Consider the following 21742-nt stretch of genomic DNA (forward strand, 5'->3'; position numbering starts at 1 on the left):
GAGGTTACCAGTTGGGAGCTGAGCTTTGGATGATTTATCTGTCACTGGAGTAAGAGAGATCAGAGGGAGGAGAGTCTGGAATTAAGACACCCAATTAGGGAAGGGGCTGCTTCAGGATTTCAGAGACTGTTGAGGAAGAGACTAAATACAACAGGAGCCAAGATGGATTCCCACGGACATGAGAGAGTTTGCAAAAGGGGAGCATGGCCACTGGGGCCAGATGGACATCCTAGCGTGACTGATTCAAGCCAGGCTTCTCAGGACCTCAGCTAGGAGCCCAAGGGCCTTGATGAATGGCTCAGAGATGCACCTTGGTCCCTCTGATTCCCAAGTGTGTTTATAGACAAGCTATAAAGTTCAGTGGCATGCTTTTGAATTCCCCATAATCTAGGCTGAGCCAGGTGATTCATTAATTCAACAATTATTTTTTGAGCCTCGTTTTGGTCATTTGCCTGTTTTCCCTCAGATCTATTCCTTGTCCTTCCCCACTCTGCTTTGCAGGTGTGTGGGTGTATGGGTGTGTAGTGCAGGGATGAGAGTGAGCTGGCCCCTTCAAGGGAGGCACTGATGGGAGATTGCAAGGTGAAAAGAAGGGAGAAGCCAGTGTGTTTCTCCTCCTCTCTCACGTCCTGGGGTAGCAACAGCAGCAGTGGCTGTATCCCATCTGCGGCTCCAGCTTCCATCAAGCAAGCCCATCAGAGTTCCAGCTTGGCCAGATGGCCCCAGCTCCTGGGCTCTGACAGCTTCTGTCTCCCATTATCCCACTAGTTTTAGCAGTGGTCACAGCCTCCTGCTGTTGCCAATCTCTGGGTCACCCCACTGTCCACTGTTTATCATCTCAGCACTCCCATCAGCTGTATGACCAACTCCCTATACTGAATTCCCTCTGTGTGAAACACCTAGGGTGGTTTCTAGTTCCATGCCTGGACCCTGGCTAACAAGGGGCCTACATGTGGTCAGGAACTGGGGCTGGGGCTTCAGTGGAGGTCGTGGTCTCTGTCACTATGGCCTTTCTGGGAAAGTTCACAAGGACATGGCCAGTTTGGAACAGCCTGTCTCCAGCCCGGAACAAAACACCCTGAGTATTCACCCTTCAGCCTTTCCCTCCTGCATCTAGTATTCATTTCACAAACACTGAGCAGATCCTCCACAGTGTGCTGGAAATACAGACCTTAAAAGGGACTCAAGTCTGGTGAGAGAATCAGATAAGAAAAGAGTCCTCACAGAGCAGGGGCTATGGGAACATAAAGGAAAATCAAAGCCTCAAGGTGGGGATGGGGTGATCAGTGAAGCCTTCCTGGAGGAGGTGACACAGTGCTGCCTTAGCCAACGAGTAAGAATCAGTCAAGCAAGAAGGTAACCTAAGAACTATTGATCACCTCTCATGTACCAACATTATCTTAACTAGTACCACAACCTCACAAAGTAAGTCTCATTACTACCCATTTCCAGATGAGTAAGCTGAGGTTCTCAAGGTCATGTAACTTATCCAGGCTCACACTGCTAGGAGGTGAGGGAAGAGGGAGCAGGCATCTAAATCAGGGGTGCCTTCCCCACCATGCCCTGCTGGCTTTAATGATAACAGTAAAGCAATGACAATAGCCAGTGGCTCTAAATTAGTCACTCCGGGACCCTATGATGAGTCAGTTTATTGAGACTTCTCAACAGCCCGCCAAGGTAAGTAATCACCCCCATTTTCCAGATATGGAAGCTGAGATTTAAAGAGGTGGCAAAGCTTATCTAAGGGCATGCAGCTTGTCAGTGGCAGAACCAGGCTAGGAACCTCAGACCTGAATGACTCCCAGCCCAGGCTCTTCCTACTGCCCTCCTCCCCTTCTCCCGGACACACCTTGCACCCAGCACACAGTGGGGACCCAGTCAGCACGTGCTAAACCATATTGAGTTGGTTCCCACCATTTCTCCTTGACCTTGTCTATGGCTGAATGGATGCGGCAGCCCCGAGGGCCATGGCTTATGCGGGGTCGGCAGCCCAAGTTGCCACATCTGGCATTTGTTATCTGAGTGGTGACCTCCAGCAAAAGTCACTTTCCTAGACAGACACTCAATCCAAAGTTGAGTGAGCATCTGAGTGCAGTCAGAGCCAAGACACAATTTGGTATTTTATAGGCAACAAATGAAATTGCTTTAAATGCAAGTGAATCTTCGCAACATCAGTACTAATAACGTCTCCCAGTTCTATCAGGTTCTATCATTACAGTGCATTCTGCAAGCCTTTAAGGATAAGAAACCAGGGGTCAGGGTTAAGAGCCTTGTTCAGGTCACACAGCTAGAATCCAGTTCTCTGCCCACCTGGGACACACCACAGCCTCCTCCCTCTCTCTTTAAGTAGATTGTGCAGACATGCCAGACAGCCTCTGCTAGATGCTGTCTTAATATGTGATGCTGGATCCCAGTGGTTAGAGTTAAGGGCTCACAAGACCAAAGTCATGAGTTCAGTCTTTGTAGAGCCTGTTGAATCCAGACCTTTCTGCTTACTAGCTTTATGATCTTAGATAAATTATTTACACATTCCGATATCTGTAAAATGGGATAATAGTGCTACCCCACAAGAATGTGATAAGTGATGTAAAGTATCTATCTGTTAGGGTCCCATTGGGAAACAGAAGCTCACTCAAAGGGAGGAACCCAGGAGAGTTTAATAAGGGTGGGAACAAGATTAAGGGAATCCAGCAGGGTGGGGTGTGGTATCCCTGGGCTAGCAACTGCAGGGAGCTCCAGGCTTAGAGAGGGAGAGAGTAACTATAAGGAGAGGGCTACCTGGTAGGAGCCGTAGCCTGTGATAGAGTGTCAAGGCTGACCCATGGTGACCTGATAGGTCACCTCCCCAACCTCCGCATGGCCTGTGAGCTCCTGCTTCTGTTCCCCATTGACAGAACCCAACTAGAAGCCAGAGGGCATGGAAGCGCATGGTGTAGTCCACACAGGCCAGCCTCCCATGGCACAAAGCAAAGCGTGGAAAGGAAGAGAGGGTAAATGGAGGGACAGAGAAGACACCAAGCACAAACACCTCCTAGCACGGTATTACCAACATGGGGTGGAGGGTAGGGGAATCACATTAATCGCGAACCTACCATATACTCCAGCAAAGTTAAAATTCCTGGGGTCTCTAGGGGGATTCCTGGCAAGACACACCCGAGTCACCTATCTAGGTCCTCACCCCTTTGCCCTGGTCTCCACCCCAGCTGAAATCTTCGTTGCTCCCCAAAGAGCTAACTGCCCACGCTAGAATCATTTATCCACAATTGGATCTTGACGATCCCTTAAAATGACTCCATTTAGAGAATGAGCTGGATGGGGCCAGCCCTGTCTGTGCCTCCAGAGGCCGTGGTTCTGCTCCTGTCTGAACCATCCCGCTGGCGGGTTTGTTTGCACACCCACCATATATTGGCCACTTGAATCTGTTATAAATTACCAGTCTGGAAATAAATATCGTATCTGGGGCTCCAGTAAGTAACAGATGCGTGAGTGCAGAGTGAGATAAATGCGTTTTGGATGTGAACCTCTTCCCATTGCTCACAGACAGATGGAGGCAGGCCCAGTGCTGGTTTGCAGTAGAGCTGCATGCTGTGTAGGTGGGACTTAAATGAACTCGAAGTTCTTTTAAGGTTAGGAAGTTTTCTGTACCAGCTCTTGGCAAATCCCCAGAGGAGTCCCAATTGAGCAATACATTTCCTTTTATCTCCAGTGCTGAGGAGTCTCATGGTTAGAATGTTTTCTCTTTGGGGACTGCATGGGATCTTGGAGGCCAAAGAGGGTCTCTTTACTTAGATGCAGTGTGCTGTGAGGAAAGGCGCGCAGCATGCATGCATTCATTCATTCGATATGCATTTATCATGGCTGATGGCCCAGGCACACTTCTTTGTGCTGGGGACACAGCCATGAACAAGACAGATACAGCCCTGCCCTGTTGGAGCGCTCATTCAGCTGGGGAAACAGACACTAACCATGGAAATAAACAAAGAACATTATGCCATTTGGTGATAGGTGCCCTAAAGAAAAGTAAACCTGGGAAAGCTGAAAGAGGTTGACAGAGTGGTAGAGAAGGGCTGCCCCCAGAGGTGACTGACAACGGAGCAGAAGCCTGGATGGAGGGAGAGAGCAAACCACTGGGTGATCTGGGGACAGACATAGCAGGCACAGGGAATGGCCAGTGCTGAGACTCTACATGGAAACATGACTGCTATTTCTGAAGAAGAGCAAGACAGCCAGTGAGCTGGGGGAGAGGGGTAGGAAACAGAGACCATTCTGAAGGGATGGAATGGGAACCACAGGGATGTCGAGATGCCCAAACTAGGCTTAAGAGGCCAATTCAACCACCACCACCTGAGAGAACACTTCTCTGGCCTCCTTGGCTGAGTCAGCTCCCCATGGGAGCTCCACAGAGCCCCACATCTTCGCCTTGGGAGCCCTTATCCCAGTGAGTCCATAAGGTGCTCAAAAGCAGAGCTCACATCCATCTGGTCCACTTCTGCCTTTCCAGTGCCTTGTACACGATAGTAGGTGCTCAATTAATACCCGTTGATTGAATACTGAATGCCTGAGCTAACAAATAAATGAAAATATTGAACCCAAGTCATCTCACCCCACAACCGAAATGGGAATTTCTTGCTCAGAATTTCACCTCGTTGACTTTCAAGCACATTAGAATCTTCCAAATCAGTTTTCTCCAGAGTCTTTTGTCTTCCAGCCTGTGCATTAAGGGAGTACCCCAACCTTACCTCAAAGACATATCCATGCATGTATGCTACCAACCAGCCTCTCCTGAAAACTGCACCCAGCTCTGAGTGGCATGTCCCATGGCCCAGGAGGAGAAAAGTACAAAAAATGTATTGCAGCACATGCTGTAAGTGTGTTAATCAGGTGTATACAAAGCCCTGCAGGACCACTCGAGAGGAAGGAGGTCTCATCTGAAGTGTGGTGTGGGGAAGCTGGGACACAAGGTACATAGGAGGGGATGGAGAGGGACAACTAGAAGTAAGGAAATGAAGCTGGAGATGAGGATGGAGACAGATGATTATTTCCAAGCTTAGACATTTAGATATTATCTTGCAGGCAATGGGGAGCCATTGCAGGCTTTTAAGTGGGGAAATAACATAATCAGATGTGTGTTGGGAAGTTCACTCTGGCAGGAAGCAGATGGGCTGTGGGACCAGACTAGAGGCAGAGAGGTCAGCAAGAGACTGGTGTCATGGCCCAGGTCAGGGAGGACGAGGGCTGTGAGGAGTGATGAGGGGGATAGCAGAAGAGGGTGGACTTGAGGAACCACATCTTCCCAGGCTCTAGGAAACTATTTCTATTCCCAAACCTACTCAAGAAAATCCTCGGTCTAATTCCCCCTGTGAGCTTGGGAAGCCCTGCCCATCTTGACTTAGAGAAACAGATCACTCTTCCTACCTCTCACTTTGCTTCCTACCTCTGTCTCAGAGAAGGGCTCAGTTACTGCATTCATAGGCAGAGCAAGAGTGCAGAGGGGAGGGCAGTACTTACCATCTCACAATCTCCCTAGTGGCCAGCATAGACTTTTAGTTGAGGTAGGCATTCAATAAATTGTTTGCCAGATAAACAATAAAATAATAATAATAGTAAAGACATATATGTTAAATCTTAGGATAGTGCCTGGCATCTAGTAACTATCTTATATTAACTCTTTTAATCCCAGCAGCTACGCTATGATGTAAATACTATTATCCCCATTTGACAGCAAAAAATAAATTGAGGGACAACAAGATTAAATAACTTGCCCCAGACCACACAGCCTGGAAGGGGCGGAGCCAGGATTCAAACCCAGGCAGTTAGGTCCACAGTCTGTGCACATAACCACCCTGCTGTGATGCCTTACTAGTTGGTTTGTCAGTAGCTTGTCTATTGGGCATTTGCTCTGAGTCTCACACTATGCTAGGCTCTGTGGGAATTTTTTATTAAACTTCAGGGGTGGTGTTTGTCTTCAAGAAGCTGACAACATCACTAAAAAGATAGGACCACTCAAACAAAGAGTTTAGATGGGGTTCTTGATTCCTATGTGGTTAATCCAGCTGTTCTGGCCTTGGGTTCATACTGACAATCAACGCAGGTATTCCTAGAGTATGTTGAGGAATTAGGAGGTACCTACTAAATATTTATGGAGCAAGGGGAATGAGGAGAAATGTACAGGGGACCCTAAAACTAGTCTTTGAATCAGAAAGTGCATCCAGAACTTCAGAGATGCCATATCTATTTCACCATAAACCAGACAGATGGTAATTCTGGCTTATTTCCTGAAGAAGGGGGTCTTGAGTCAGCTCATCCATCTTGACAGGACTGATCACCAATGTTAAAGACAAAAATAGATATTCATCAAACTTTAGGACTTGATGGTTAACCATAAAGGAAAGTGGATTTCAGGGCTGTCAACAACCGCTCCACCAATAATTCTCCATAATTGGCATCTGTATTTTTTTAAATTTATCCATTGATTTATTCATTCACTCATTTATTCATTCAATAAATACTAATTACATTCAATGTTATGTACTAAATGCAGATCTATTTCCAAAACTTGAACTTCTACCCAATATGATATACTTCCTCTCTGTAACAGGAAAGGGGACCCTCCAGGTATGCTACGGCCAGGCAAAAGAGATCATCTTCAACTTCTTCCCCAGTGATTAGGATTATGGAGCACCAGAAACACCCCACACCAGAACACAGCAGGCATATTGGAGCACTCTGAAATGTACAGGGCAATCATAAACTGGTCTCTGAATCAGAGAGTGGCTTTATGAGTCTCTGGATCATACTTGCACGGGATCCTTCCCGATGAAAGGGACTTTAATTCCAAGCCCATCCGTGTCACACAGAGAGGCAGTGTGATTTCATTCCCAGTTTTCTTTTTCTAATTGTTACTAATGCAAAGAGCCAAGAATGCAATTGTTTTCTTCTCTCAGGTGCCTTACAAGGCCTCGTGCAGTGTTCCTCATATAATCGTGGCTCAGGAAAGACTTTTTGGGGGTTGATGTCCCGCAGAAACCTGAAAATTCTTTCTACACCTCTTTCTGGGTACATGAGCATAAATGATGCCTGGGCAGTTTTCGCACCCAGTCCACTAGCTCCAGGGCAAGCCTGCATGGGCACCTCACAAGTAACTATAATAATAAACATTTAGTGATTTAATCAGCACTTAACATGTATTATCTTATTTATTCTTTGCCACTTCTCTGGGATATGTCTAATGCTATTCTCATTTTGTCTGTGAGGAAACCATGTCTTAGAAAGGATAACTATTCGTATTACACTGTTTGCAACCTTTGACTGGGCGCTTTTCACTGTGCTTTTCTCTTGTTATTCAGGGGTACCATCGACCTCGGCACTACATTGCAACTCAAGGTAAGTGCCCTCCTTTTCCTCTAAAGGGCCCTTGCCCTTCACTGGAGGAGAGGAATGAGCTTCTACCAGTACAGAGGTCGCATGAGAGTAGGACTGGAGAGCCTCCAGAGGTCCTTGAGATTGTTCATTTGTTTGTTTGGGAAGGAAGGAGGTGACAAGTTCAGCTACAGCCGGGAAGGACGTGAGTGAGAGAGGAAGGAGGTGTCGCTAGCAAATAATCAGGCAGGACAGACCAAATGCATCAGCCTCAGGCCTGTGCTGTCGATATCCACCGTCCAGCACTGGAGCTGACGGTGCCTCATCTCCTCAATGGGTGTGCGCCCAGAAGAGAGAAGCGGCCGACTGTCCTAGAAAGCATCTTGCCAGTATGTTATCAGAAGGCTTAGAAATGATCACACTTCTCAAACCCTTCTGGAAGGAAATCCTGTGGATAATTATATATGTGGACAGTGACTTATCTATAAAGATTCTCTTCACAGTGTTATCTGTAATAGGAAAAAAGTGGGAAATCTTAAATGCCCAACAACTGGTAGGTTGGTTAAATAAAGTATGATACTTCCATATTACATAAAATTATGCAGCTATGAAAAATATCGTGCTTGGTAAGAATTGTTAAGGGCATTGGAAAATGCGTATCATATATATGAGGCTTGTTACAGTAAATACCTACATATACATATATACACAGAAAAATGGCATTCAAAATTTTATATCAAATGCATGTATGACCCTTGTAATTTTAAAAATGATGAAGGCCCAAGAAATGGAAAGAAAAATTTCTGAGAAAATTGCTTTGGACTCTCAGATCCTATCTCCAATTTCCTCTCTATTTTTTGTCCTCCTTTCTGTCTGGGCTGCAGATGAAGGCTTCTAGCATTTGTCAACCTCAGAATCAGGCATTCTCTGTTTGTGCTCTCAGCATCTGGCTCCTGGCAGATCTCTTCTCTCCCACCCTCCCCACCCCAATTTCCTTCCTGTCTCTCGTTGAGGTTCTGGAGCCCAATTTTTGAAAATCCCCCTAAGTTATATTATTAACCCATAATATAGTCCAGATAAGGTGATGGGTCAGTGGGGAAGTGGGGCTGGTGGAAAGGGTCTGAGCAGGACAACAGAGGGAAGAGGAGAAGCTGTCGACGTTTCCCATGGATGCTGCAGACCTTGCAAGTTTGGAATGTGGCTTTTCTTATCCATACTCTGACTTCACATGCCATGGGCCCCAGTCTCAGCTACTTGGGTGTCCCAACGAGGATCACTTGGCCTCACCCTTGCTCACCTATGTGGAGCCTTGACTGATCAACCAGCAGGGACAGCCTCTTGGCTGCTTCCTGGACTTGTAATCTTTGACCCTGTCACCTTCTCTGTTGGCAGGTCCAATGCAGGAGACTGTAAAGGACTTTTGGAGAATGATCTGGCAGGAGAACTCGGCCAGCATCGTCATGGTCACAAACCTCGTGGAAGTGGGCAGGGTAAGCCCCTCCTGCAGTTACCTGGATAGAGGATGCTGGCGTTGCGCTCCTGAGCATCTCTCTGTTCCATGCATTGTGTCAAGCCCCTTCTATTCAATATTTCACCCTCATAGCAACCTACGTGGGAGAGATCTTCCCTCCTATTTCACACTCAAGGAATGTCCTTTCCCTTCAAACTCTCCTCATCCTTTTCTCCACCCTCCCTCTCCGTTGATGATGTCATCTCATATAGTTTGAGGAAGTTAAAGCCATCAGACATGAACTCTCTCATCTTCACCCCATGAAGCTGCAATCCTACTTGTATCTACAACCGTCTTCTCATTCTTCCCCTCTATTATGAGGTTGAGCCATAAAATATGGCTGTTTTTGTTGACCCCAAAAAGATAGAATATCAGCCGTTTCCTATGGCTCAGCCTTATACGATGAAAGAAGTGACTTTTGCACTTTCAAAGGTAAGCCTGGTGCCTTGAAAAACAGATTTTGCTCAAAAGTTTTCTCATCTTCCCCTCTCACTTGAAAAATATGTCTCTTTCTCATTGCTGGATTATTCCCCTCAGCGTACAAACATGCTGAGTACCTTCCCCCTTAAAAAGAGAGACCAGCAAACAAAGATGATTCTCTTGTCTCTGCTTTTCTGCCAAACTCTAAAGACACACACACAGGCTCTGTTTCTTCAAGCCCACGTAGTGATACTGTCACCCCCTCCATTCCACCCATAGTGATATCGTCAACATCACCAGCATCCTTCATGTTGACAAATCCAACAGCCACTTCTCTCTTCCCATTGTACTCAACCTCTCAGCAGCATTCAACCCTGTGCTCCCTGCTCTTCCTCCCCTGACCCCTAAAGCTTCATGTTCTTCAGGGTTCAGGCTTTGGTCTCCCCCTCTGCTCTATCTCAACTCTCCCCTATGCGGTCCTTAGCTACTCCTAGGGCTTAGAAATGGGACTGCTATTCCCAGCTTGCTTCTGCCTACTTGGTAAACTGTGCCATGTGGGTGGGTGGGCTGCTGGGTTTAGAGGCAGGTGCACAAACACCAGACATAGGAGGGCCTCTCTACTTACCACATGAACTAACTAAAGAGTGGGCACGTAAATTTTTGGTTTGACGAGAACCAGCTAATCCATTAAAATAAGGAGTCCTGGCCTCCAAGATAATGGGAAAGGGGGAATCTGGGTTGTCAGTCATAATCCAGTAAAAGGGTGTAGACATCTCGTGGCCTCATTGGAACTGAGGGCCAGGAGAGACTTCATCCTTGAGCCCACTCTTACGTAGTCCATTCCCAAGTTTTACAGATGAGGAAATAGACCCAAAGGGGTGGAGTAACCACCCTGAAGTCACCCAGCCATAACCAAGCCACAGTCTCTGACTGTTGACTCTCATTCTAGTGCCCATTGTCCCTCCACTCACAACTGCTCCCCAGGGACAGAGGCCCAAGGTGTGGCCACTTTGGACAAAAAGGCTAGCCCAGTATGTAAGAACTCAGGGCCAAATTCAATAACACATCCTGCATTGGAGACAGATTTCCTTGATGGGTAGATCCTGAATCTAATTTGGACTTGGGGAGGGGACAGGAAAGCAATCTCTTAATGGAACTCCTGCTAGAAGCCAAGCACTGCCCCAGATTCTTATTGTGCATCACCTCATTTTATCTCAAGACAATGGTATGAGGCAGTGTTCCTGGTAATTATTCAGACGGCCTGCCTCCGCATCCTGGCTCCATCCCTTACCAACGAGTGACCTTGGGCAATTTTCTCAGCCTCCCTCTGCTTCCAATTCCTCATCTGTAAAATGGGGATAGTAATAATATCTACTTCATCAGGTTGTGATGATAAGTAATTAAACTAATACATGTAAAGGATTCATAGAAGATATAGTAAGCAGTCAACAGAGTTGGCTATCATTATTAATAGGAAGCTGAGGCTCAGAGAGGTATCAGCACTTTCTGGAAGCTACACAGCTACTGAGTGTTAGATCCAAGCAATGCATCCATTTGCCTCCAAAGCCTGTTGTGCTATGCCAGCGTTTCCCAAAGTGGGTTCCATGGGATGCTAGTCTGCAGGATGCTTAGTGAGAAGAGGGTTCCATGGTTAAATACGTTTGGGAAATGCTGTGTACTCTTTGACCCTTTTGGAGAGCGGTAAAACACGTTAACATTAGCACATTAAATGAGCTGAGAAGTCCTTTAGCAAAGCGGCCTGTTTAACTTTGTTTAATCCAGCATTTCCCAAACTCATTTGACCACAAAACCTTTTTTTCTTTGTTTTTTGTTTCTTGTTTTTTTTTTATCTAACACCTATTAGCACCCAGCGGAACACACTGTGGGAAATGCCACTCTGGGCCGCGCGGCGTCCCCCGGAATGGTAATGCTTTTGTTCTTTTAAGGGGAAAACAATGATGATCTCTTTTTCTTCCTGCGGAGTGTGACTTAGAGTGAAATGTGGGAATAGCTTGTTCGTAGCATCCGCACCCACCACCCAGGCAGAGAGCAGTTGCAAAGTCTTCCCTTTGAGGCCAGCGCCTTCCATCCTTTCCCCAACTAAGAGCCTTTCTCCTTCCAGCCCCTGATTACCACCTCTTAATAGTGTCCCCTCCCGACCACTTCTGCTTCCCCCTCCTCACTGTCTCCCAGCTTTTACTCTCATCTCTGCTCAGCTGATATCACTCAGCTGCCCCAGCCTGGTTTAGCAGAAAGAGGACCCAGCCCAAAATAGAACTGGCCACGTGACCCTAGACAAGTCACCAAACCTCCAAACTTGAGTAGTATTTTCATCTGTAGAATGGGGCTAACACCACCTGCCTATCTCACCTGGATCTATTTGCTCACTTAGTGTGATGATGGATTTGGAAACTATATGGAGCTCTGCAAAAGAAGGTGCTCCCATGATTCCTGATGGGTCCAGTTCCTCTAGGAGTAAGCTTGGCCCTGTGCACTTGGCTGATCCCTGGCCGACTGAGAGCCCCTTGGACTGAAATTCCTCCACAGTAGTCTGCGGGTTTATTTGAATGGGAAGACCAGATGAGGTGGCTGCTCGCACTCAGCCACCTGCTCATCCGTCCTCGTCTCTGTCCTTTCTCACAGGTGAAGTGTGTGCGATACTGGCCGGATGACACAGAGGTCTACGGAGACATTAAAGTCACCCTGATTGAAACAGAGCCCCTGGCAGAGTACGTCATCCGCACCTTCACAGTCCAGAAGGTAAGTTTCCCTGCGCTGTCGGCAGCCTGTCCACTGCGACACATAGTGAACGAGGGTCTGCTCTGTGCCCCTTCTGTGCTTGGCGTCAGGGGCAGATCAGCAATCCAGTTAGATGTGGATCCTGCTCCAAAGGATCCCACCTCTGGCGGAAGGGACAAACAGAATTCCACAGACAAATAAATGGAATAATGGCACATGGTGGGAAAAACCACAAAAGAAACATGTCCCAAGTGGAGACGGGAAGATGAGGTGGTCAGAGAGGGCCTCCTGGAGGAGGAGGCATTTAGGCAGACAAAGGATGAGAAGGAGCTAGCCGAGGGAAGAGCAGGAGGAATGCTCTCCCAGGCAGAGGGAAAGAAACGTACAGCATCAAGGGGAAAGATTTCAACATGTTCTAGGCCTGTGGTTCTCAACTGGGGGTGATTTTGTCCCACGAGGGACACTTGGCAATGTCTGCAGATATTTTTAGTTGTCAAAACTGAGGAAGGAGGGGTGCTCCTGTCATCTAGTGGGTAGAGGCCCACGATGCTGATGAACATCCTACAATGCACAGGGCAGCCCAGCCTCCAACCACAAAGAAAGATCTGGTCCAAAATGTCAATAGTGTCAGGGTTGAGAAATGCTAGTCTAGGCAGGGAAAGGAGGCCAGGGTGGCAGGCGCTTGATGAGCAAGGAAGAGATTGCAAATAGTTATTATTATATTTATAATTTAATTATTTAATCGTTGTTTTATATCATTACTATTATATTATAATGATAGCTAACATTTATCGAGCCCTTACTAAACCGGGTCCTTTTCTAAATGCTTTGCATAAATTAACTCATTTAATCCTCCCAAACACCCCTTGTGGTAGGTACAATTATTACTCCCATTTGACAGATGAAAAAGCTGGGCACAGAGCATTTAAGTCAGTTGCCCATAGTTGCCCAGCTGCAAGGTGGCTGAACGGGGTTCCTACCTCAGCCCTGACCTGAAGCTCGTTGTCGCTTCCCCCACACCATAGTTGCTGTTTTCTAAAGCAGTGGCATTAATGGACCAAGGGCCCACAGGCCTGAGGACGCAGAAGCACTGGGGCTTCACTGCTTTGAGAGCTGTGCTGTTGGGTTTGACAAGTCCTCGTGAGGGCCAAAGCAGGTGTACGCACAGTGCCATTCCCGCGAGCCTGGTTGTGGTACAGGGCACACTGCTCCCGGTAGCTCCCCCTCCAACCCCCATGCTCCTGAAGGCCTGCATCTATAGACTCGGGTGAAGAGCCAGGAGGGAAGGGCACCCCTGCACTGCAAGGAGGAAAACAACAGGTACATCCATGTGGTATTAGGTCGGGTTCCTTGGACGCAGAGCCTGAGACAAGGATTCGGGTGTACATGGAGTATCAAGAGAGTGCTCTCAGGAGAAACTTGTAAGAGGGGGAGGGAAGCAGGAGAGGGAAGGGGAAGGGGCCAGGCAAGGACAGAGTCTCTGGTAAAGTCTGGCCTAGGCCTGATCCATGGGGGCCTCCAGAGTGTAAGCCACACCACAGAATTGACTCCCTTGAGGCAACAGCACCAGACTTTTGTGCCACCATATCAACTAGTCCACGGAATGTGGACCAGCCACTGAGGGGTAACCTCCAGAGTGAGCTGGCTCCTGTTGGCTGAGGGTGTTTCTCCAGAAAAGGGAGACTCACTAGCAGCCAGCACTCCTGGACATACCACAACAAAGAGGACACCAAGCTTGTCTACCACAGATACAGTCAGTGCCAGGAAGGAGAGGAGTAGCTGGGACGTGGTGGCCCATCTTGGGACCCAGACTCTGAGCAGGGAGGCCTTGGAGAATTGCAGCCAGCCCAGCGTGTTGAGGAGTCACCATCCTTTCTCGGGGTGTCTTCTTGTTTTCCCTTCAAACGATCACAGGGAAGATATTACTCATGAGAAGACACCCTTAAAAGACCCCATGGGCCTCGGAGGATTAACTCAACTTAGCTAGCCTCTCCACAGCGTGCAGGCGGGTGGTCAGCATACACGGCCCAAGTTATTAGCTCAAAATCGGTTCCTGAGCTGGGGACCCAGAAATAATAAACAGGAAGCACTGTCTGCCCTTGAAGCGAGCGCAGTCCCCTCAGGGAGAGAGGACCCTTGATAAACAGTCACAGCGCAGGTGGTGACAGCTGGATCATGGGCTCCCAGGGCTGAGTTGGAGGATGGAGTGAAAAGCTCCAAGTATTCTTGAAGTTGTTTTCTCTTCTGCTTCAGTTCGTCCGTCAGTGCCTTAATCTGGGCCTTTGTTCACTCCCGCCCGGACTTGGGCAGCAGCCTCCTAACAGGGCTCTCTGCCTCCAGTGTCTCCCTGTCAATTTGGATTTCTGAGAAGCAGAGCCTGAGGCAAGGATTTGGATGTCCTTGATGATGTGTTGAGGGAGAGCTCTGAGGAGAAGGGGAGTGCGGGAGGCAGGACAGGGCAGGGGAAGGAGCTGGGATGCGTGCGTCAGCCTGATCCCACAGGGAGCTCTGGGGCATGCATTGCACCACAGAGTTGATCCCATCTTGAGGCAAGGGGGTCTTTTGAACCCCTATTAGGGTAACTCATCATCCTGGCTTGTCTAGGACAATCCTGGCTCTGGCCCTGAAAGTCCCATGTCCTGGTAAACCCAGTCCTCAGCAAACTGACAAAGTTGGTTGGTCTCTCTCAGCCGCTGAATGACAGCTGCTCACACCCACCCCTGGGGGAAGTGGCTCCTATTTGACTGAGAGCAGTTCTCTGAAGAAGGGGGCAACTGTGAGCTGCCTGCAGCCAAGACTCAGTAGCAGGGAGTGGTGGGGGGATGCACTGACTCAGGAACAGGGATCTGGGTGGGCACCAACAGCATCCTCTACACAGCCCCCCAACACGCCCGCCCAAATCCACCCTCCACAGAGCAGCTGCGTGATCCTCCTGAAATGTGGGTCTGATGATGCACTGCCCCTTCTGTGCAACCATCTGTGCAGCCTCCTCGGAGCTGCCCAGGCCCTCTGGGATAAGGTCCAAGGGCCTTAAAGTGGGATTCCAGGCCTTCCAGGATGCAGCTCCCGCCCATCCTCCCACCTCCAGTCCCGATGTCCATCTTTGCCTGTCTTCCACTGCCCTCTGGAATCCTCCTGGGCTGCTTGTGATTCTGTGCACATATCGTGCTAAGTCCTGTCCCCATGCCTTTGCCCGTGCCATCCCTCTGCCTGGGAATCCCTCCATCTCTTCAACTGGGTAATACTCAGGCGTCAGTGTATCCTAATGATTAGGAACACAGACTGTGGAGCCTGACAGCCAGGGTTCAGATTGTAACTTCACACTTACTAACTGTGTGACCTTGGGCATATTACGTAACCTTGCCTAGCCTCAATTTCCTTATCCATAAAACAGAGATAACAATATGAAGATTCAATGAATTAATATATTGAAGTGTTCAGAAGAGTGACTGGCAGAGTCGATGCTTAATAAGCGGTAACTGTTATTTTCACTATTCATATGTTTCAAGACTCAGGTCAGGCATCACCTCCTCCAGGAAGCCTTCTCTGATTTCTCCTTTCCCCAGATGGGGTTGGCTGACACTCCTTTATGCACTTGAATAGAATCATCCACTTAGGAGCCTGCCTCGCCCACCAGACCATGAGCTGTTCCAGGGACAGGGTCTGTGGCTTTTACTTCCCCCTTCCTAGTGCCTAACACGAGGCTGGGCATAGATAACTCTCAGGGAATATTCTTTAACTGAAAGAATGAAGAATCAAACGCTCTTCCCATTCAGTGCTCTCAAATATCTGCAGGGGATTTTTAAGTAGAAAAAAGTAGGTGGGGGACCTGCATAAGCAAAGGCTCAGAGGTGTGACACGACGTAGAACAACCAGAGAACCGCCATGTGGCCTGGAGGGCATCTCTGTGAGGGGTGCTGAGAGGGGATGGGGACCACCCGGACCACTAGGCCCCACCACCCCCGTCAGTCAGAGAAGCTCGCTTTTGTTTGTTTCATATCTTATAATTCTAAATAAGAATCTAATTAATAAAGAAGTCTGCTCTGTTTTGTTTAATTTGAAAGCCACGGAGACTATCATAGACAGCACTGGAAAACTGGAGGACCCCAGATCTCAGTCACTGAAAGGCCTCCTATTCCACTGGAAACAGTTTGAGCATGATGTTTAAGGCCAATATATCTCTGAATCTGTTCGGCTGAATATAAGTCCCATGAAACCTGATCAAAATAGGGTCCTTTGGGCAAACACTGTGGGTGTTATATGCCACCTTGAGGATTCAGAATGTATATTAGCACACTAAAGGCTCTGAGAAGTCCTGCAATGAAGCAATCACTTTCACTTTATCGACTTCCGAAGTTCCTGGATGTAACAGATCACAGACTCTCTCTGCGTGGTAGCACCTATTAGCCCTTTGGAGAGGCTGGCTCCTCCATGCAGCAGCTGCCGCTCCCCAGGGGTGCTGGTCAGGGTGGGTGGGGGCAGCAGCTGGAGGAACAGAGGCCCGTTCTCTCCTCAGAAAGGCTACCATGAGATCCGTGAGCTCCGCCTCTTCCACTTCACCAGCTGGCCCGACCACGGCGTCCCCTGCTATGCCACCGGCCTCCTGGGTTTCGTCCGCCAGGTCAAGTTCCTCAACCCTCCCGAAGCTGGGCCCATAGTGGTCCACTGCAGGTAAGTGACAGCCCCCACTCTCAACCAGGGGGCTTCTGCAGCTCTGCTCTCTCAGGGAGGGAGATACTACCGTGTCCAGTGACCTTTATTCTTTACCTTAAAGACTCCCCTGCCTGAGTCCCCTATGCCCAACCCTTTCTGGTGAGTCCCAGGTCCCAAGGTCTAACTACAACAGTAGTAGTAACAGTAGCAGTCATTGTTATTGTTATTGGCCCTGAAATAGGAAAGCCGCCTGGGGACGTGGGCTCAGGCACTGACAGCGTCTGCTACAGGTGCATTTGACCCACATGACTTCATTTACTTCTCGCCCAACTTGCGAGGTGGGCCTTCTTGTCATTCCCATTTTACAGATGAGAAAACCGAGGTGCTGGGAAGGTAGATACTTTGCTCGCGTCACACAGGTGTAAAATTGGAGAGCCGGGATATTTAACATGCTTTTCTCCAGACGCTCGCCCTCATCTCGTTGACATGGGAGCAAGGTGCCTCAGTGGAAGTGTGCTTCTCCTCATTTCTATTATTTTAAAAATCACTTGCTGGCCTTCAGGGTCCTTAATAGAGAGAAAGTGGACAGCGTCAGCCTTCACCTTATTATGGAGAAGAGATATTTTCAGCTCTGACTGAGAAAGTCACATTGGGAATGAGTGGCACGTCTTTGAATCCTCCTAAATGGAGATGAAGTGTCATGACAAGGACATTAAGAATTGGAGGAGGATGGACGTCCAGACCTGAAGGCCAGCTGGCCTGCATGCCCCCTCCTTCCCAATGCCTCTTTTCCAATGCGACCTTGGCCCCAGCCCGTCTTTTCAGACCCTATGTGCTGTCAACTGCATGCAGGTTGTCTCATCCCTGCCCTGGCAATGTCTACATCAGTCAAGGTCTTGAGTCAAGTCAAGGAGAGGCTACATAAACTGTGGATGTCTCAGAGCCAGCCCCTTTCTCACACAGCATCCGTTTACCCTCTCCACAACAGCAAGGTGTGAATTGGAAACCCCATTTCACAGATGAAGCAATTGAGGATTAGGAGGTAATACTCATCGCACACCCTGGGCTCTTTAAGCATTTTGCATATATTCACTGCTTTCCATCTCATGACGATCCAAAGACAATAGACCATTTGCCGCCAAGTCCCGTGTCCCAAAGAGTAGCCAGAGCAGGGGTCAAAGAGAAGGGGTGACAATGGCAAACATTATCAGACCCTCCTTGCCTGATGGCTCTATGTCTGTATCTCCGTAGCAAGTCCCCTTAATGCACCTGAGCAGAGTGGTACCCCCTCCTGAGGCTATGCTAAGGATGAAATGTGTTGGCTAACATATACTAGGTGCCTAAGACAATTCCAGACTTATCATAAGTACTTAAAACTATTACTATTCTCTGCCTCTTAATGTTGTCCCCCTCCCCCGACTATTAATCCTTCAGAACAGGAACCATGTCTTATTTCTTATTCATCTTCATGTCCTCTCTCCCAGTCCCAGCATCTAGCACATAACAGGTGCTCAAAAAATGTTTGTTGAATACAGGTAGCAACCATTTATTGAGAAATTCCTGTGTAGCCAGGCACAGGGCTAAGCAATTTATGTGCATTTTGCTTTCTCAACATAATTTCATGCCATTTACAGGTATTATGCTATTAGTGCTACATAGTGAGTCTGTTTATTATTATCAGCCTCATTTTATGGATGAGGGTATTAAAACACAGAGAGGTTGAGTCATTTACCCAAAGTCACACAACTACTAAGTGGTAGAGCCAGGATTTGATCCCAGGGGTCTGATCCCAAATGTGCTTAATTGTTTAATTAATTGCTTAAGTGATTAATTGCCATGTGATGCTGAAATAAACACAGCTCAATCCTCATGAGAACCATTCAGGGAGGCATATTAGACGTGTAAGAAAACAGGCTCACAGGCACCAGGCAGCTTGCTCACTGATGATAGATCCAAGATGCATAACTGAGGTGGGCTGGTTCTTACCCCTAAAACAGGTTGAGCATGAGACATCAGAGAAGGCGTGGATGAGTGACTTTTTCTGCTCCCTCCTAGACCCCAAGGCCCAGCCTGCTGAGTCCCTTCTGGGAGTCTGGATTGGGGGTGGGATGTGCTCTGGGGGAAATACAAGTCAGACTTAACTCAAGTCAAACCATGAAATTTTACCATGAATGAAGACTCTGCTTCCCACGGGTTTACTTTCCAAATCATCGAGGATGGATTTCCGAGGATTTACTATCCGGATCACTGTAGGTGATGGTCCCCTTGTATTTATGGCCTATCCTTGTATTTATGGTCAACCATATTGCTTTTCCTTCCTGTTCCATAACTCTTCCTCTTTTCATTTCTGTTCATTTCCACATTGTGAGACCAAGACATTTGTTTCCATGAGGGAAACAAGATGTGAAAACGCAGCCAAAGTGGACCTCCCTGCTAGTTTGGCTTTCACTTCCAAAACTATACGCATTTAAGACAAAGGTTCTTGTATTTGTCTCTGGTTCAACACCATGATTTTGGAACCCAGCACTGATCTGGGAAGGGCTGGCCTTGGTCCATGGGGTCTCGTTGAGGTCTTTTGCTATTTCGTACTTGGTCTGAGATTCTCCTAAAGGAAGCACGTGGTGATCAGAATCAAGTATGTGTCAGGAGACTTGATACCGGAACAGGGTCTCAGGACTGTCAGCTGCTCCAATTTACTGGTGCTCCTGCCTCATGATCTGGGGAAACAGGTGCAGGTGAAGCCAAACCCAGGGCTTGGGACGTGTGCCTCGGGACTCTCTGCCTTTGGGGCAGCTCAGAGGATCTGATTTCTGCCCTCTCACTAACTCCTCTCTGTTCTCTCTCGTCTCTCCTTCCTTTCTTCCATCCATCAACCCATTCGCTGAAGAAGACAAGAGAAAGAGAGATATGGAGGGAACTGGGGGTGGAGGGGGAAAGGAAGGAAAGAGATGCTCATTAGGTATCTCCAGTGTGCCAGGAACTATGCTAGATCCCTTAGAGATGGACTAGCTTCATGCATCAGATAAGGAAACTGCATGGATACGTGTTGTGTAAGCATGCACTATGTGCTATGACGATTATTGAGAGAGGAAGTACAAGAGCACAGACTCTGGAGCCAGACTGCTGGGTCAAAGTCCCAGCTCCAACACTTGCCAGCTGGGTGACTTTGGGCAAGGTAAGCTCTCTGTGCCTCAGTTTTTTCGCCTGTGAAATGGGGTGAGAAACTTCCCAACAACCTCGTAAGAGAATGAATAGGTAACATTGGTAAAGCACTTAGAACAATGTCTGGCACCTTGTAAGTGCTAAATGAGTATATGCTAAATGAGGACAACAAAAATAAGCTAGTCCTGATAAAAGAGTCCCCAAAGGCCAGCATCACCCTCCCATCCTACAAATGAGAGAACCGAGGCACTGAGTTTAGTCACTTGCTCAGGATCTCCTGGTAGCGTTGGAATCCAGATTGTTCTGTCTGACCTCTGCAGCAGACTGCCCCTCTACAGGGTCCTCGGGGACAGGGCTGAAGTGGAGGGGCCTTCCCAGGGCTGGTCCCACCCCAAGGCCCCTAATACAGACCACTGTCCTCTCTTCCAGTGCTGGAGCTGGGAGGACTGGCTGCTTCATCGCCATCGACACCATGCTTGACATGGCCGAGAATGAAGGGGTGGTGGACATCTTCAACTGCGTACGTGAGCTCCGTGCCCAGAGGGTCAACCTGGTGCAGACGGAGGTGAGTCCTGGGGACTGAGCCACTGGCCACCTGCAGCCTTGGCCAAGGAGAAGCACGGTAGAACAGAGAGACCCATGCTCTGGTGGAGGCATCCTTAGAAAGAGTCCCGGGTGTGGGAAACATGGGAGGGAGTGAATACACGGATTGCTATCATGAGACCACCACAGAAACTAGGATGGCCCTGCCAACCCTAAGGGCCCACAGTGCAGGGATTTCCACCAATGATGGGTGGTGGTGAGTTCCCCATCTCTGAGAGCATCTAAGCAGGGACTGAATGACAACTTTCAGGGATTCTTTGAATAGTATTCCTTCCTTGGGTGAAAGAGAAGAGAGAGAGGGAAGGATTGACATTTGCTGGATGCGTACTGTGTGCCAAACATTGCTTCAGTCACTGCTGAAATGGCTCAGTCAACAGTTATTGAGTACTTGCACTGGGTTCTGGGGATTTCAAAAGAGATAACGCACAGCCCCTGCCCTGAGGCAGAAGCGGACCTTCAGACATCCCTCTGTCCAGTTAGAGAGCCCAAGACCCGAGGGAAGTGGGAGGGGTTCATCTGTATTGCTGAGTACCTACGATGTACCAGGCACCATGCTAGGTCCTTTGTATTCAGGGTATTGTTTCTACTCCTCACAAGCCTCTGTGGTAGCTCCTACTAGCATCCCCATTTTGCAGATGAAGAAACTGAGAAACTAGGTCCCCAAGGCTCACACAGGCAGATGGTGGTAGAACTTGGGTCCGCGTGATCCCAAGGCCCATGCTCTTTCTCCTGAACCATGCTCTCTCGCTAGGCAGCCTTTTCTGCTTACCCTGCTCCTCCGAGCCATGGTTTGTTATTCCTATAATGAGCGCATCTTCTGGTTCTAGTGAAGGCTTTGGGTGCACAGGCAGTCAGAGCTGAGGCAGATAAGGAGCTGCATCTATCATCAGCCCTGCAAAGGGAAATTACTCACGGCTTTGGTCGTGGCCACTCACTGCTGGTCCGCAGGGAATCCTCCCACTTAGAAGCTTATACACACAGGAGCCTGCTGCGGGCTCTGAGCTGACTCCCACAGGCCAGTCTTCTGGCTTCTTGGTGGGGCTGCTAAAGCCGAGAGGCTGCTTTATCTATTCCCAGGTTCATGCATGCGGAAGGCAGGCTCGCTGGCTGGCGTTAGACACGTGGACCTTGCTGTCTGGTAGGGGAGACAGACATTCAAACAGATCATCATGATGCGTCTGAATAAGCATTTGATATAAAGAGATGGGCAAAATTCTGCAGGAGAACAGTCACTCTACAAACATTTGTTAAGGGCCAAGAAATCATAGCATCAACTTCTACCTGGTGGATTTAGAG

At 48.4% G+C, this 21742-nt stretch overlaps 1 protein-coding gene across 1 annotated transcript in view; it reads left to right on the forward strand.

The window, feature by feature from the left end:
* PTPRT (protein tyrosine phosphatase receptor type T) overlaps window positions 1–21742 on the forward strand; it is a 1015836-nt gene that overhangs the window by 970252 nt on the left and 23842 nt on the right. Inside the window, exons 19-24 of the mRNA XM_087445249.1 lie at window positions 7347–7383; window positions 8752–8849; window positions 11154–11213; window positions 11933–12049; window positions 16545–16699; window positions 20273–20408. Coding sequence (XP_087301375.1) covers window positions 7347–7383; window positions 8752–8849; window positions 11154–11213; window positions 11933–12049; window positions 16545–16699; window positions 20273–20408 — 603 coding nt within the window. The remainder of the gene's footprint in view (window positions 1–7346; window positions 7384–8751; window positions 8850–11153; window positions 11214–11932; window positions 12050–16544; window positions 16700–20272; window positions 20409–21742) is intronic.

Source organism: Ceratotherium simum, chromosome 21, assembly GCF_057802395.1.
Source record: "Ceratotherium simum simum isolate JZ-2026a chromosome 21, ASM5780239v1, whole genome shotgun sequence".
In the NCBI taxonomy this organism is placed as follows: domain Eukaryota; kingdom Metazoa; phylum Chordata; class Mammalia; order Perissodactyla; family Rhinocerotidae; genus Ceratotherium; species Ceratotherium simum.